This window comes from Anoplopoma fimbria, chromosome 10, assembly GCF_027596085.1.
Source record: "Anoplopoma fimbria isolate UVic2021 breed Golden Eagle Sablefish chromosome 10, Afim_UVic_2022, whole genome shotgun sequence".
NCBI lineage: Eukaryota > Metazoa > Chordata > Actinopteri > Perciformes > Anoplopomatidae > Anoplopoma > Anoplopoma fimbria.
Window position 1 is genome coordinate 6,750,352 of NC_072458.1, and position 16,986 is coordinate 6,767,337.

Here is a 16,986-nt window from a genome sequence, read left to right on the forward strand (position 1 = left end):
CATAGGTGTAGTCAATAGATTTATGAGCTCATGTGAACCCCCTGAGGCCTACAGTGTCTCTGTAGTTAGTTTGACTAATGGTTCTAAAGGTGAAGCTGACGAGAGGAACTGAGGGATTTATTTTGACAAAAAACTAAATGGTATATTCCACATGCTCTGATTTTCTCAGCTGTAATTATCCAGAGCATTTCAAGATGTGTGCACTTGATCATGGGCAGCTTTGAGGCATTATGAGAGTCATATCAAAGGTACCATGCAGTCGACAAAATCCAATATGTCAGCCTCCCTGAGGACTAAACTGTCTCACTGCTCAAGTTGAATAATGGTTCTGTACCAGTGGTTGACTGGTGTTTCTTTTGTACCGACTGACTTATTTTGTTGCCATAGCATTGGCTGACTGATAATGCCGTCAGTTGTTCATTAAGAGCCAATCACCGCCCTGCAGACACAGAAACTAATGAATACGTAATGAAGAGAGATGATGGAGGGATGTGATTGGTAGATTCTGCCGCAGGGGAAGGAAACAGATTGTTCATACCTGACAGACGTGTAGACACAAGACAAACTGGCACACACGCACGCACTAAGACGCAAACAAAACACACACAGCTGCACACACCCATAATATATTTAAAGAAGCATCGATGGATTCAACTTAAAGTAGACACACTTACATGAACACCCACTTGTAGATGCACAGAAACATAGCAGGAGGAACGCCAGCGGTGATGAGAGTGATTCCAGACACACATACAGATACTAGGTGGGCATGCAGTTCTGTAGCAGACATAGACACACATACAGGCACAGGACATCGACACAATCCAAACAACACACACATTCACAGCCAGGTGTTGAGGGCATGGGGTTGGGCATTAGAGCAGAGTGCCATGCAGGGGAGAGTGTGGCCAGAATACCTAATAAATGTAACCCTCAGTATTTGCTAAACCCCATCCACACTGAGGATTGTGTTTTTCTGGTATATTGGCACAGAATAAGTAAAGAAAGAACTTAAAACAGAGCCCCATAGAATGAGTAAACAATTGTAAATTACATAGAAAAGGAAGCTGGGGCACACCTGATCGAGAAAGAGTCAATGTCTTTATCTTTCAATGATATAATTAATGGTATCCAGTAGGTAAACAGCCTTCAAGTATGTGTCTGCCTGCAGTGCACAGTAATTATTGCAGCACACCGTCTGTGAAAGTAAGGCAGTATCACAGATGACTGCATGATTGACTACAGTAGGTGAAGTCTTTGCAGATCTTCTTATATCTAATTAGACTTTTTTCTATTCTATTTTCTCTGCCGGGTTGTTTGTAAAAAACAATCACAGGTTAGGGTCAGGGTCGAGATCCCATTGAAATACAGGAATGAGAAGCTACCAGGTGTGACATTTTCATTATGCTGATGTTGGAAAAAAAATAGGCTTTTTTAACATTTAAAGTTCTTTAATGCTGAAAGCTATTGATTTTGAGATGACGACTGATGGTCAGAGAGAGCAGGTAGTCCAATGGCTCCTTCCATTCTGTAATGGTCATGGACAGATAATATTGTATGTTGTAGGGATTGTAAATTTCTCTGAGGACATTTTTTATTTTTCCTTTGTGATATTGGGCCGTACAAATTTAATTATATTGAAATACACCTTGTTGTTGCTTATGGTTTCTCTGGACACAGACAGCTGCTTACATGACCAACCAAATATGTGAAATCAAATGTGTTAGCAATGAAAGGAAGTGTTTTGAACCACAACTCACTAATTGCATTTGGCCATATCCTATTGCAGTGTGCTTCAGTTATGGCTCTATAAATGTCTGGATGTTTTTCAATTATTATAGGAGGTTGTATGGATGGATTAGCTGATTGAAATCTGCCATTTAAGACGCACCTGCTAGCAGAGTGTGATATTCTAAGATAAGATAAGATAAGATAATCCTTTATTAGTCCCGCAGCGGGGAAATTTGCAGACTTACAACAGCGTAGCGTAAAGTGCACACAAGAGACATAGTAGAAGAAGACAAGCTAAAAATAAAAAATAAGAAATAAAAATAAAATAAAACAAGTATTATAAATAAGCAATAAAAAGAAACAGTAGAAAAAACAACAATAACTGAAATATTATATTTACAGACAGAGAAAAAAACCAACAACTATTTTAACTATTTTTAACTTTTTTAACTAACTTCTGGATCTATGCTTGATATTAATGTGTGAAAATACTCAATATGCTGTGAAATGCTGGAAGGTATCCCCAGAGCACCTGGCTCTGCTTTCAGCAAGTGCTGAATCAGGAGTGGTGCAGACATGTCAAACAAATCAATATTTGCAAAGTTCGGAATGGGTGTTTTAAACTGAACGTGTTTTGAGATCACCATACAAATTGCTATAGATAATACGTTTTAGTTAAAAGCACAACGGAAGTCTACTTAAACATATGGTTCATATCTAAGAGGTTTACTTACATCTGTATTAATTGTCCTGGCTTTGCATGTATAGTTAATTTTTGATGAAAGTCCTCTACATTGACACATCATTAGGGGTGTGTAAATACATTTCAAAGACAAGGCCATCATTCACCGACAATACCAGGGTGCAATCTTTAAACTGAAAACATAAATCTTGAATGCATTATAGTAGCACATTTCGCTTGAAATGTTCAATCATTTATCTAAGACCAGCTCTACACATGGAACACCGTTATTCATTTTTCTAACATCATTAAAATAATGCATTACAAAAACAAGCTCTGATGTTCGAGGGAGAATTATTTTAGCATTGATGCAGTAATAAGAATCCTCAGATGAAGCTGTATATTTCTCTCTGAGTCACATCCTTTCAGTCTTATTTAACTTTCCCCCTCCTCCCTGTTTGCCTTGAAACAAATCACACCTTTTTCTATAAGTGTATTCAACAGATTAATACGATTCTGGTGAGGTTAATTCTGTGCTTTTAATCATAGTGTTTTCTGGTACACTGTGACATCCTGACTCTGGGGCATTGCCAGGATCTCTCGATTCTTACTTTTTTGCCCCCTCCAACAACCACTTTCTGTAATGTAAATGTTCATTGATAGGAGCCTGACATTATTCCTCAGTGTTCAGACTAAAATATGTACAGTAAACGGAAACACTGGCAACCATTCAATTGACTAGATGGCTTGCTGACTGACCCGCTAACTGGCGGACTGCCAGACCTAATGGCTGACTGACAAGCTGACTGACTAGACACTGCAGGCTTTTTACCTCACACTGTTCACCAAGCTACTTACAGTAAGTGCAACAGGAGTCAAATTCTGATTGACTAGTAGATTGTCTTTGTGAATGACAGTCATACTGTAGCAATGTAGCTGGTTTATAATTTGTAATGGTGTGCACTGCCATTTGTATCAACATACTCCAGCTGAAAAACTGCAGAGCTGACTGACTAACCAAATGGCTGCATGAAAGAGTTATGAAACTCACGTCAAAAATCAAAGACAATATGATTTAATGGAGTTGCTTATACATCAAACAATTATATTTTGATGAATTATTTTCCAACTCATTTGCACCACATCTGAAGGCTGAAATAACAACAGCTGATTTAATTAGCTATAGCTAGTGTAAGCTCCAAAAGTTGGTTGTAATAAAGCAATACCTTTATTCTTGCATTGCAATGTAGAGCTAGTTAATCTTTTTTTAAATTCTACGGAAAATGTAAAAGCAAACTTAACTAATGTACTTCTTCAGCTTGGAAGTAACGCTTGGTCACTACTGTGAGTAGTAAGCTAATAAGCCTGCCTTACTTAGTTATGGTTGCTAAGCTATGATTGGATAATCACTGTTAGGGGGGGGTTAGCAAATGTTTAGTCAATTTATCGCAATATCATGGGGATTTTCATCATATCTATTTTTATCATGAGCAACTGTCCTATTTTTGTGCTTAATACATATATTTATAGCGGTTACCTGAATAACTAAGTGAATGTGTGGATCACTGGCTGACTCAAAGCACCTGTGACTCACTTGCTGCCTTGGTGTCTACGGCTCTTCCCTCAAGTTCTAGTTATAAATAATTACCTAGCGAGAATGTTTTTCTTGGCAAAATGACGACCCTGAAACTGATAAAAGTTGACCTATTAAAATGTGAAATTCACTGTGAAATTGCGTTCTCATATATTATTCCTGTGGCTGTTGAGAACTCAACAGTTAATTTTGCACCATGAATCACTGGTTCCTAGCTTTGGGGGAGAGCTGTTCATGTTATTTTTTTATTTAACAGGCAAGATGACTGAGAAAACATTCCCATTTCCAGCTGCAGCCTTAGGGTGTATTTGCTGGGGGGGGGCTGAGACCATACTGTAACGCACCCAGTCACATCTGGAAGCTGGCTTGATCTACCACAGTCTCTACACGTGGCACAAGCAACAGCTGGGTTTCAATGCTTAGCTGAAGGGAATTTTGAGCATCATTCAGTCGTTAACCACAAACACGGTTTTCCCAACCTGTCGACAGATTTAAACCTGTAATCTTTAGTTTCCACACAAGCTGCTGTAACTTAGCTTGCAAATGGTCTTTTATAAAGATCTGATCCAGAGAAATGATATGCAGAAAACTCTTCAAACTCTTGCCATAAAAATCCAAATTGATTTGTTGTTTCATTGTAAAGGCCTTTAGGTCTCCAACGATAATTGCAGTAATGAAGCTTTTAGCAAAACTTCAAGCAGGAAGACAATTATCCATCTAATTTGATCATCACATTAGGGATCCACCTGAGTTATTATCAGATGACTTTACTATGAACTGTTAACAAATGATCATCCTGGCTGGATAATATTTAAACTATCCTACCTGTAATGTCTCTCCACTGTCATTGCTGTCTTTGTCCCTTTTCCTCGACATTGCTCAACCACCAGTAGTGACCCCTTCAATGCCTTTCTAGGGAGATGTCAGAATTTCTGGTATTTGTACATTTAAATTGATCTATTGACAAGGTCAATGCAAAAGTCCAATGAATGATTAGCAATAGAGATTCTACATTTTCTTAAGGTGTGGAAACACATCCCATGACTTTATGGTAACATCCCATGACTTTATGCTAAATGTGTTGTCTCAAGACTGACAAAATATAATAGTTTTCATATCATATATTCAACACGTAGCTGTACTATTATCAAAAGTCTGAAAATATTGACACATTATCATGTACTTATCACTAATGGTCACACAACAATAATGATCTTGATTTGAATTACTTTTTGCAAGTCTATCTCAGTCTATATCAAGGACTATTACATAACACATGGCCCATTACTTGGAAACCCCCATCTGGTATTTCAGCCTAAAGTCCACAGTACAGGCCTATAGAATATAGGCTGAGGGTTTTAATAAACCAGTGTCCCAAGGTGGGACCCCACACATATATAGCTTCGGTAAAGTCCCCAAACGATATGTTAAGTACAAGGATGATTAAATGAACTTACAGCTGTTCCCAGGGTGAGAGACTACATCAACTCTGATTTCATTTTGGCTTGCTTAAGTAGGCTTCCAGTCAGACCCTGTAGTGAGTTTCAAAACACACTTAGCAATGACATATATGCTTTTTATACTAAAGGGGACTGAATCTTTAAATGCATTTCTGTCCCGGATTGAAAAGCATTTACTGTTGCTCAGAGATGTCACTGAATAATTTCTGAGCTTCAATTAAACATGATAATGGCCAATTAATGTTTGTGCTTGTATTTTGCTGTAAATGCTCCATTAAGGAGCAGAGAGATAATGTACAACATATTGACAAAACAATCTAGAATTACAGAAATTGATGAATACACTATGTACTATGATTTTCACGAATTTACTCTGCATTCCCTTTTAAACAATTTAACATATGCTATAAATACAGAATTTTAAACTGCTAGCATTTATAGATATCTAATAGTTCCTGTAAATAAAAACAGAGCTACCTGAAATCTTATAACTAAATTGTATATTATGTAAATGATTTAGCCCTTTAACAAGAACATTATGTCCTAGAGAGAGATATTTGATTTGAATTGGATGATACATTGATAAACTTAATTTAGGACAATCAACATCTGGCTTAGGGCATGTTTGAAGACCTCGCCATTGTGAATCACTTTTAAGAATCAATTAAATTCAAATGGACAATTGACTCATTTTGTTAAGTTATGCACTGGAGCTGCGTGCTTTGCGTTACTAAATACACTAATACACAAACAGGCTTTCCTATGTCAAAGAATGTCCATCCACACACATTCACTCAAAATAGTTAAAGCTATTAAAATAGTTTAAGTTACTACAAGAACATTTCATTTTATGTATATTTTGGCAGTCAGTATGGACAAAGTGGTATTTTTTCCGAGCACGAGAATCCCTTCAGAAAACCTCTGATTTTAATGCAGCAGGTTCTGACAGTCTGTCTGTTTCCCCCCGTGCCTCCCTTCTCTCCAGCTGGCACGGCAATACAGCCTTGGTCTCCAGCAGCATGGTGTCGGTTTTGGCTCCCAGCAGGGACTGCCGGAGCAGCGAGGCGAAGCTCTGCTCGTGACTGAAAGAGAAGCCGCTGCTACTGGGTGCAAAGCTTGACTCCCCCTGCCAGAGCTTCCATCTATAGGTCAAAGGTGGCAGCAAAGCTAGATGGGTCGGTGAACGGGTTGCTATTGGAGGCCCCGCTGTAGTCTGAGTTGGTGGAGTTTCTGGTGAACCTGTACAATTTCATCTGATTTTGCGTTGATTCTGACCCGATGGCACCAATGATAATGTCTTGTTTTCTAATGTAGGTCATATAGAGGCATCCATATTAAATTGAGAATGTTTCATAACTAGTTAAAACATCCTCACAGTTACTCTGAATATTTAGCCATACCGCATTGCCAAACTATTTGACCCTTGACCCCCCTACTTCTCTCTGGCTATCTGTTTCTTTTTTTTTGCCCTCTTCTCTGTTTTTGTTTCCGTCTCCCTTTCTCTTATCTGGATCTCCTTGCTGTTTTACCACCTCCCCTATCTCTTTCTTCTGACGTTCCTTTGTGATGTTCTTTTCTCATTTCTGCCTGTTTGCTCCCTGCTTCTCTGCAAACATCGATGTAAATCATGAGCAGATTATTATCAATTCAGAACTTCATCATTTGGGCAGCAGCCGAAGGAGGAGGTTTTCATGAGCCGATTGGCTGACCTGTAACTCACAAACACACACACACACACACACACACACACACACACACACACAGTCTGTCCAGCTAGCTGGCACCACCTAGAGCCAAACGTCTCCCTCTGAGGTCTCATAGCAGTGGCTTATGAACTCAACTAACCTTTCTGCCAAAGCAGATTTGTTAATTTAGTCTCTCAGAGACAAATTTGGAATTGTTTTCATACAGTGTTTGCCACTAAACTTAACTAACCCTGCCCAAGGGATTTGCCATTTTAATGTATTCTCTCTGAGACAAGTAGAATTTAGTAGACCAGAACAACATATTGCTTGCAGGGAGGAATTACAGTCAAAGTGAAATAAAAAAAAGTGGATTATCATTAAGTGGAACTGTTTATAATAAAGTGGAGTTGATGAACATCCTAAGACTTCTAATTAAAGAGTAAATCTGAAGGGGTTACAGCATAACAAATGCAATGGAACATAGCACAATCAAAGCATACTGTAAAAAAACTGAATAAAATATAAAGGGTAGTATAATATTTTAATGTGTCCGGAAATAACACATATAAAGGTGTATCTTTGTATTCTTCCAAGAGGTTTTACAAGATATGAAATACAAAAGAGATTCACCAATCAGCTATCAATGTTAGTAATGGCATTGGCAAAGTTACAGGCAGAATATTGATCTATCCTCATAGCCTGCTGACACATTTCCCGACTTATAGTAAAGTAATGTTAACAAATACAGTAGAAAATAAACTAAATATAGGTAATGCATTCATTTTTTTATTACCGGCAAGTTCATTGTAATCCACACACACTGAAATAAAACCATGTTTTAAAAAAAAATTAATTATACCTGGTTTGTCAGAAATGTCCTACTATATTAAACTGTAAGATTCTTACAAACAATGTCTGAAGATATCACATCCTTAACTAGGTTTTTCAATAGAGATGAGTAACTTCATACTCAACCCGCCCTGTTGCTAATGAGAGAGGACCAACAAGGTAATGAAGATGACTGACAGCTGACAGGAAGTAGCCAATCAATCACAAGCTCGTTAAGAAGTCCACTAATGAATCCACTAACCTATCACACTGACACCACTCATTAGCATGTTGATTAACTTTTTTAAACAAATTAAGATCAATTAAAACAATTAAAAGTAAATCTCAAGAGGAGTGGTCAGGTTGTCAGTCAATCAACCAATCAATCAATCAAGAGGAATGACTGAGAAGGCCAGAAGGAGAGACGTAGCTAAGAGGTCGGAGGACAAGAAGAAAGATGAAAGGAGAAGGGAGGAAAAAATGAAGGGATGGTTAAGGAGAAAAATGGCGCGGAGGAAAGATATGTTGAATATAGAGGAAGGGGAAATGAAGGATGAGGTTTAATAATGATTTAAACTTTCACTCTACAAGTTACAATATGCTGGCTCTGTACATTAAGAATACTGGTTTGACTTTCATGTAATGTCTTAGTCACAATGCCTCGGCATGGTGACGTTACCAGATAATTCTCAGAGGGAGACCCCATAGACATCAATTCCATAGTGCTCGTTCTGTAAAAATCAAACACAAGCAGCATTTGGGGGTCACATTCAACCTAATAAACTCGTCATACCAGCAGATTGGGAAATTATGCAGAGTTAATATAAAATCATTAACTGAATTAACAGTCCTGCAACTGGCACATGTGACCAATACTGTAAAAAAATAAATAACTTGGTCATAAAGAAACCTCTTTATCAAATCTAAACATCTAATGGCAGTAATCTCTATGAACACTTATCGTCCTTTAAATAGTAAAACAGCTGGATTCAATTTGCTGGTTAAAGGGATGGAATGTTTTTATAGTACCAGCTATAAAACAATATTTCTTCACCGATTTGGAACTAAGCAATCTCTTGCTCAATGCAATGGCACTACTTCTTACATCTATAGCCAGTTTTTCAGGGAGCTAAGTTTTCATATAGGGAAAGGAGGAGTTGTTTGTCTGAAGAAAGATGATATTAATTTAAAGAGGCTCAGAAAGGTTATTCAGCGATGACAAAGACAGATGGTAATAGCCCTATGAAAATCAGCAAAGTACCATAATTACTGTCTTAAAGAACCACAGTGTTAAACGGTGTTTGCGAAAAATATACACTGATATGTGGAAAAATAGTGGCAAAAAGAGAGTGGAGAGAAAAAGTATGTAATAAGAGGAGAGAGGAACATGGAGGATCCATGTTCGGTGTTTTCTCAAGACATAGCATGTAAACAACAACATATCGTGTCTACATTATCTTTACTGTTTTTCTTTGACAAACTATAGAAACGGGGCCCAGCTCTGACAGCACATGGCGCACATGCTCCCGAGAGGTCACATTTTGGATGGGTGCACACCTCATTCTTCTTGCCTGAGTCTGCTTGGTATTTTGGTGACTTGTTGTGAACTTGAATGTGCTGTGAAGTGAGAGGCGAGACACAGTAGAGAGTGTGTCAGTAATAATCAAGTGGCACAGTGCAATTTCGGTGTCAAGCATGACCATGATTTACTTGCTTGTGCTGCCCGCCTACACAGACCAGGTCAATGACGCATGGAGGAAGGAGCACTGTACCGTTTCCATGACTTTAGTTTGCACTAGTTTAACTTTAAAACAATACCCACACATATAATAAAATGTTTTCGATATTTTGATTGAAGTAGATTAGAGCAGCTGATTTGTTGGCCATGATTGATGCAGGCCCATAAAACACCTACAGATCATTTTAATCACAGCCTGTTTTCATCTGTATTGCAGGTGTGCAACAAAAATCAAACACAGCTCCATGTCCAGTGTACATTCTGATGTTTAGTGGACTTTACGCACCATGCGCAAGTGATTCACAAAAAGGGGTCAATAGTGTTTAAAAGTCCCCAACAAGTGGTGATCTGAGACTAAAACAAAACATGGGAGTGTATGAGAAACAAGTATAGTATGAAATATAAATCTCTTCCAGCATGTGCAGTTGCTCCACACATTCAACTCTCGTTATTGCTGTAGAGAGACGTGGACGATGCCAAATGAATTTCCTAATGTTTTCCACCAGCTTGCATTTGTGTCAAAGAAATCTACTGTAAGTCTATGAGCAGTTACCCGAGGGAGAAATAAAAAGAAAGAAAGAGAAAGAGAACTAGACAGAAGGGAGATGCAGAAAGATGGAGACAGCGAGAGAAAGAGTCGTCCAGAAAGAGACTGGAGGTAAGATTGGAGTCAGCAAGCGTAATTAAAGGAGTTAGAGCAAGTTCATGGATGAAAACTGTCCGTTGAAAGGGATAAAAAGCAGCAGAGAGAAACAGAAAAATAATTAAAAGGCAAAAGAGAAAAGAAAATGCCATAGGAGCTAAAGCAGAACCTTGAAAAGAACCATCATTAAAATACCAAACCCAAAGAGATCTGGATATAATGTATACACAGGCTTGTGTTTATCATAAATGAAAGCTCTATACACATGTGTGTGTGCAAATGTGTACATTAAGATGCCTGTCTCTCTGGATGTAATCACATTACCCATCTTACCTTGATAATGTGCGCTGAAACCACGGTAACGGTGGTTGGCATCAGTCACAAAATGCAGTCGGAGCCAGTTCTTGTTGCTGACAATGGGAGAAGGGACATTACTGCCTGACAACCTGGGGAAGAAAAAAAGAAAGAACGATGTAAGAAATTGAAACAAACACACACTAACAAAGCCTTAGCCTTTTCCCTTTTTCCAACAAATCCAAATATAGGTCCTTGAGGATCAGGCAGGAGTGTGTGGCTAAAATACCTTGCTGTTATGGTCTTAAACATAGAAAAAGAATGAGAGTAGCACGGACATCAAACTATTTGCTGTCATCATTTGACTATTTTAAAAGAAAATGGCGATAGCTGTAATATGAGGCACAATTATATCACTTGAGGCCTTGGGGTTAAGGATGGTTTTCTTGGCCATTCTTTTCCTTCACAATATGCCTTGGTAACTTTGATTCAATGGACAGCGTCCCATATTAAATGGGGTGCCTTCCCTATCAGCAAACGGAATATGAAACTCATCATTATTGGACAATACATTAAAATTAAGACAAAGCTAGGCTATTTAGCCAAGTAGAAGATCACAAGCATGAACACTAAAAGATCAGTCTTTACAATTAAAAAGTGAGATAAGGGAAAATGTTGAATGTTTTTTTTAACTAAACTATACAATTTCATAATTTCTAACCTTTATTATATATATAGATAATGCTGAAAAGCTAGAACTCAAAACATACCATAGTTGTTACACATGTAACAGCCTTATTCGGAACATTTAAAGCTGCTGGCATGTTTGCCTTGTAAGATTATATTCTATTGGATAACTTGATTGACACTTTTATGGTAGACCCTGAGCTTCCAGCTCCTGACCTTAAGACCCATGACCTGCCCTTTTCTCTCTGCTTCAGCACAAATTAACCAGCTGATGTTGGCAGTTGTTGGATCAGGGCCAACAATCAGTGCTGTTGAGTTGCATCAGGTGCGTTCAAAACATAATGCCATGATTATCTTGAGTATAAGTGAGGCCCCTTGTACTTGAAGCCCTGGATTTTGGTCTTAGTACACATGCATTAAGGCGCCATTGTTTGTCATGGTTACAACACACGTCAGTGAGGCTGTAAAGTGTGTGTTCATCTTTTACATCCATGGTGCAAAAGGGACAGCCTGCATGCAGGAGAACACTCCCACCAGATGCCAAAACTGTTGTGTTACACGTCAGGCTGGCATGAGTGAGTTTGTGACTTGCCGCAAGTTTATACAGAAGTTAGCCCACTACAACATCACAGTTCTTTGCAATGGCAATAGTACACATAAAAATGGCTGCTGCTCTGACCCTACTGCTATGTGGATTTAAATGGGACTGTTCAACTCCCCTTCTATTTCTATGATCTTAAACTTCAATTTGCTAGAAGTATAGACCATGAACACGCACAAATATATCTAAGAGTACATACTTGGAGGGAGCAGAAAAAACACAAAATACGGTGTAGTCATTCTCTAAAAGAACAAAGCCAAAGTCTCTAAAACAAGGTAGTCAAGGTGTTAAAAAATGTCACGAAAACAACCGACAATAAAAATCAGCCTAGGGTTTAGTTTACTTTACTTAAATTTCTGTCACTTTTTCCCTCTTGCCTGGGTATCTTGTGTCTTTGTGCGTTTAGCTGCTGTCTAGAATGAAGTGAGAACAAAGCTTCTAGTGTCTGTAATAACACAGAGTGAATTCTGCTGCATATTAAAGGCTGCCTCAACTGCTCTTAATGAAGTAGGAAATAGTTTTTTCTTTGTCATTGTTCTTGCCAAGATTGTCAGATCTTGCCAGCTGCTTAAGGATAGGGATTTGACCCAGCAACTTTGAGCACAAACTCAATTATCATGATACTTTCTGAAGCTTTTGAATGAAGTTGGTGATGTATTGGATAATTATTATTTCTAAATATTTTGACCTCTACTATTAACCTATATTGTAGCTATTAGAGTTTTATATGCAATTCAACAAGGTTTCAAACAACTGCCGGACTGTCAAACTGCAATATAACACTCTCAACAATATTAGCTTTTTTTCGCATTGAAGCAAGCTTATGAGCTGGGGCTTTGATGGTGTACAGCTCTAGTAGATAGGACCCAATTTGCAATTCTTTCATCAAGTAGGGAGGATGAGATCGCTTAATTGGCTGAGCAGATGAACAAAGCCCTTGTGGTTGGCAAAGTGAGAGTTTTAGTTCATTGTTGGCAGCCTTAGAGGAGGGGACTGCTTTCCAGTAGACACTTAGAGAATAAAACACCCTTGCTCCTGTATAACTTCAAATATCTGGAGCCGAAACACAATTTCTGCTGGCAATAATCATCTTCCATACATCAGTCCTTTGATGTATGGTGCTTTCATCTTGTACTGTCAGCCAACAGGTGCGCTCTCTACTCCCATTACATTTTCATATTTATTTTTTTTAAAGCAATATCACCTTGGCTGTTACATTTGAGACACAGGAACGAGTATGAAGTGGACTGCCCGCTCATGTTCGCTTGTCTCCTTCTATAAACCCCTGCTGTTAACCTTCGCAGTCCATTAAAATCCACACACACACACACACACACACACACACACACACACACACACACACACACACACACACACACACACACACACACACACACACCACACAACCACACACACAAATGCATACTCATGCACACACACATGGATGGTTTAGTGTCTACAGTACTTTCAACACCTGCACCCTCCAATAACAGCGTTATGAAGTGGAGCACAAGAATGCTGAGCAGGTGTTTCTTTGTGTGTGTTGGTTTGTAGAGTTTGTGTGTGTGTGTGTGTGTGTGTGTGTGTGTGTGTGTGTGTGTGTGTGTGTGTGTGTGTGTGTGTGTGTGTGTGTGTGTGTGTGTGTGTGTGATTGGGACAGAGGGAGGGTCACCTTGTGCCCTAGATCAGTAGGATCCTCTGATGCCTGCTATTAGTCACACACACAAACATTAATTCACACACACGCAAAGTAGTTTCACAGGCCAAGATAGACAAACAACTACCTGATTTACAAACAACAGTGCCAACACAACCAAACAATAACACAGCTGTGAATGTATGTGACTAACATAAATAAAGTAGGCAAAAAATGGCCCTGAAATAGAATTATATATGCTAAATTTGTTGGGATTGTGTCATTACAATCAAGCAGTATAATTAAGTTTGTCAGCTCCATGAATAGGTCAGAAGAAAGCACTTAACATAAAGAGAGACTTATCTGCTTGTACTTTTGTTTGATTCTGCATGTATGGGTCTTTTTTTGTATTTGTTTGGTCAGTTATATGCCTTTATTACAGACAGTAGTAGAGAGTACACTGGAAATGAGGAAGGGAGAGAATCCTGGTCGGACGCAAACCCGGATCATTGAGGTTCATAGATGATGTCTTAACCCCTAAGAAATTGGAACGCCTTGCATTTGTCTTTTTGTACCAACACATATTGCATTGTACATACTAAAATGGCAGTCACTGCCTTGTACATCTCATTCAGAAAGAAAAAAGAAATAGTTTTTTGAAATTGAATACACTATGGCAAATCAATGCTGAACTAGTCTATTAGCTGGGAGAGAGACTAAATGAGATGGATGATGTTCAGAGAATAGAAGTGATGGAATATAATCACTGACATCTAAAAATACATCTAAAGAGTCTATACATGTATGTTATCTATTTATCCAAAAAGATTGGGAAAAAAGTATTACCTCTAAGTTAATTAAATAAGAAATATATGTAAAAAAAGATAAACAACATAAAACAGAATTAATGTATCCAGAACATTTTTAAGTATTACTGCTTGCATGAAACATGATGTAAATGTATGGAACAGGCTGGACAAGAGATATTTGATATTAACATTTGAAAGTGTCACTAGTATGGCAACAAGCCAAGAATAGATCCCATTAATATATGTTGTGTAGCAGATGAGAAGACATACATCTAATATAAATACATTTTAAATGTTGCAAGAGATGTATTGTTGGTGTGGTAAAACATTAGATACTTAGCACAGTCTGTAAATAATGTAATGATCAAATAATTATGATGCCTACTAACAACAGTCAAATAACTATTTTTTGTGTGTATTTAACAACACAATTATCTGGTCCTCTATTATAACCTGATGCAGGCTAAAAGTAAAGGAACACTGGAGGAGCGTTTCATCTCTTGATACTATTGTTTTGCTGAAGTTGCCCTCTCTCGTCTCTCTTTTCCTCTCCCCTACCCTTCCTCTCTCCCCTCTTCCTTCCTCAGCTCTCGTCTCTTCATGTGTGGTCTCTCTCGCACACATTTTTCATGTTTACAGCTCTCGATTCACTTCCAGCTATGACATCATTACCCAGAGTGGATCATTAAGGGCAGAGTGTGTGCATATTCAATCTGTTCCAATATTAAAACAGGAATTAAAACATAAATCTATACGGAGAGCCAGTGTGTAACGCTAAATGATTACACTGCATGATCAGGAAGCGCTTAAACAACTCCAAGCTGCAGGACGAAGGTAAAATAAACTCCCTTACAGCAGGAGCTGGGAGGTCAGAGATACATGCTGGCGACTAAAAAGGTCACCCATCTGGATCCCCACAGCAGCTGGGAACATGCTTAGGTGCCAGGCATGAATCTACATCAAGGACGATGATGCTGGGAAAAAAAAAGACCATGTGTGCTTGGCAACTACTTTCATGGATAATTAAAGCTTAAAAATGATGCTTTCAGCAGAAAACCTGCTACTTCCAAAAAACATCAACGTCTGAGCTGCTGAGAAGCTAGTCAATTTTCCCTGTGCGGACAATTTGTAATGCATTATTAAATCATTCATCTAGGCTGATGGCTTCTGTCTGTGACTGGTAAGTGTTCTCCCAAGATATCTGCTATAAAGGCACTTCAGAGCTGCCCCGAGGTGATATAGATCATCTTCTGATGGGCTCCAATATTTTCTTTTAATACCTTGATCTTAGAGGGTGTACTGTTATGTGATTTGACAGTGACATGGGCGTAAAATACATTGGGTGAAGCCAGGCTTAGTGCTGACGCTTTAAAACTTCTGAAAGTGAAAATTTTCTTAAGATGTCATGGATCATCAACAAAGCTTGTGGAATAGTTTGTTTGAATTAAATAACAGCCATTCAAGAAACATAATAACATATTAGTTTAAACAGTAGTTTGTAATTGTCCTTGACTTGGTTATAATGGCAATAGCAGCAGAGCAGAGTACATTAAGCAAAACATAACAACAAGACTTGTTATTAGACAAAAACTAAGAAAAAAATGGTTCCTCTGTTTAAAGCAACTACCTCTATTATGAAACAAAAGGGCAAAGGTTTTCTTCTCTGGGGAACCAGAGGAAATAACTTCCTCTGTTGATATTTCCTTCTCGCACAACACCGTTGTATAAAGCATGGTAGATCCCAATGCGGCAATGCCTTCTGGGAGAGAATGTTTCATATCGTATGCTCAAATCCTCATAGGTGTCTGTCAGCAATCAACCACCAACAATGATTGTTTCTGGAAATATGCAGGGAGGTCACGTTACAACTATTTTTCCTTTGAAATCATTAATATTACCAAAGAACGTATAAAGGCCTCCAGTGTTCCATGTTCAACAACAGTGACACTACTTTAAATAGAAAATTGAGATACTGTGATGGAGAGTGGGTGTGTGATCATTTATGTGTGTGTCTGCAGGAGAAAGAGAATATCATGAAGAGAGTTGCCAGAAGGAGCAAGAGAACGTAATTGATTAAATACACTGGACCAAAGGAGCATCCCTCCCTCTCTCCATCTCTGTCTACTATCCTCCCATCCATCCTCTGTGCCTCTCTTCCTCCATGGAAATACAAACCAGCTATTCTATCGGCTGTATGGGAATTAAAGGGAGAGAGGGAGGAAATAAAGAAGCATGGGGTGGCAAGGATCGATGGTGGTATGGTGAGGCATGGAGGGAGAGAGCAAGGGACGGGGGGGACGGGGGGGACACAGAGGATGACAGAGGTACATTGGTTCGTTTGTTAACTTGTTAATTATTCATTTTAGCATCTAAGCAGACTGTAATCGCAAAACACAAAAGCAGTGTTACTACTGAGCGGATTCTAGTGTGGGTGTTTTATTAATAAAACATATTCATTTAAAAAGGACATTTTCTGCCATGTTGAACACATGACAGGAGACCTTTTCATAATCAAATGTAGATTTTTATACATTTCTCAGAGCATCTTTTTGGAAATTGTAGCATTTCACTATTTACTTTGATGCGTGTAATGTTGTT

The 16,986-nt window shown here is 38.4% G+C and overlaps 1 protein-coding gene across 1 annotated transcript in view; it reads right to left on the reverse strand.

Annotated features, from left to right (window-relative positions):
• LOC129096798 (CUB and sushi domain-containing protein 3-like) overlaps positions 1-16,986 on the reverse strand; it is a 317,998-nt gene that overhangs the window by 123,961 nt on the left and 177,051 nt on the right. Inside the window, 1 exon segment of the mRNA XM_054605442.1 lies at positions 10,695-10,807. Within this exon segment, the coding sequence (XP_054461417.1) occupies positions 10,695-10,807 (113 nt within the window).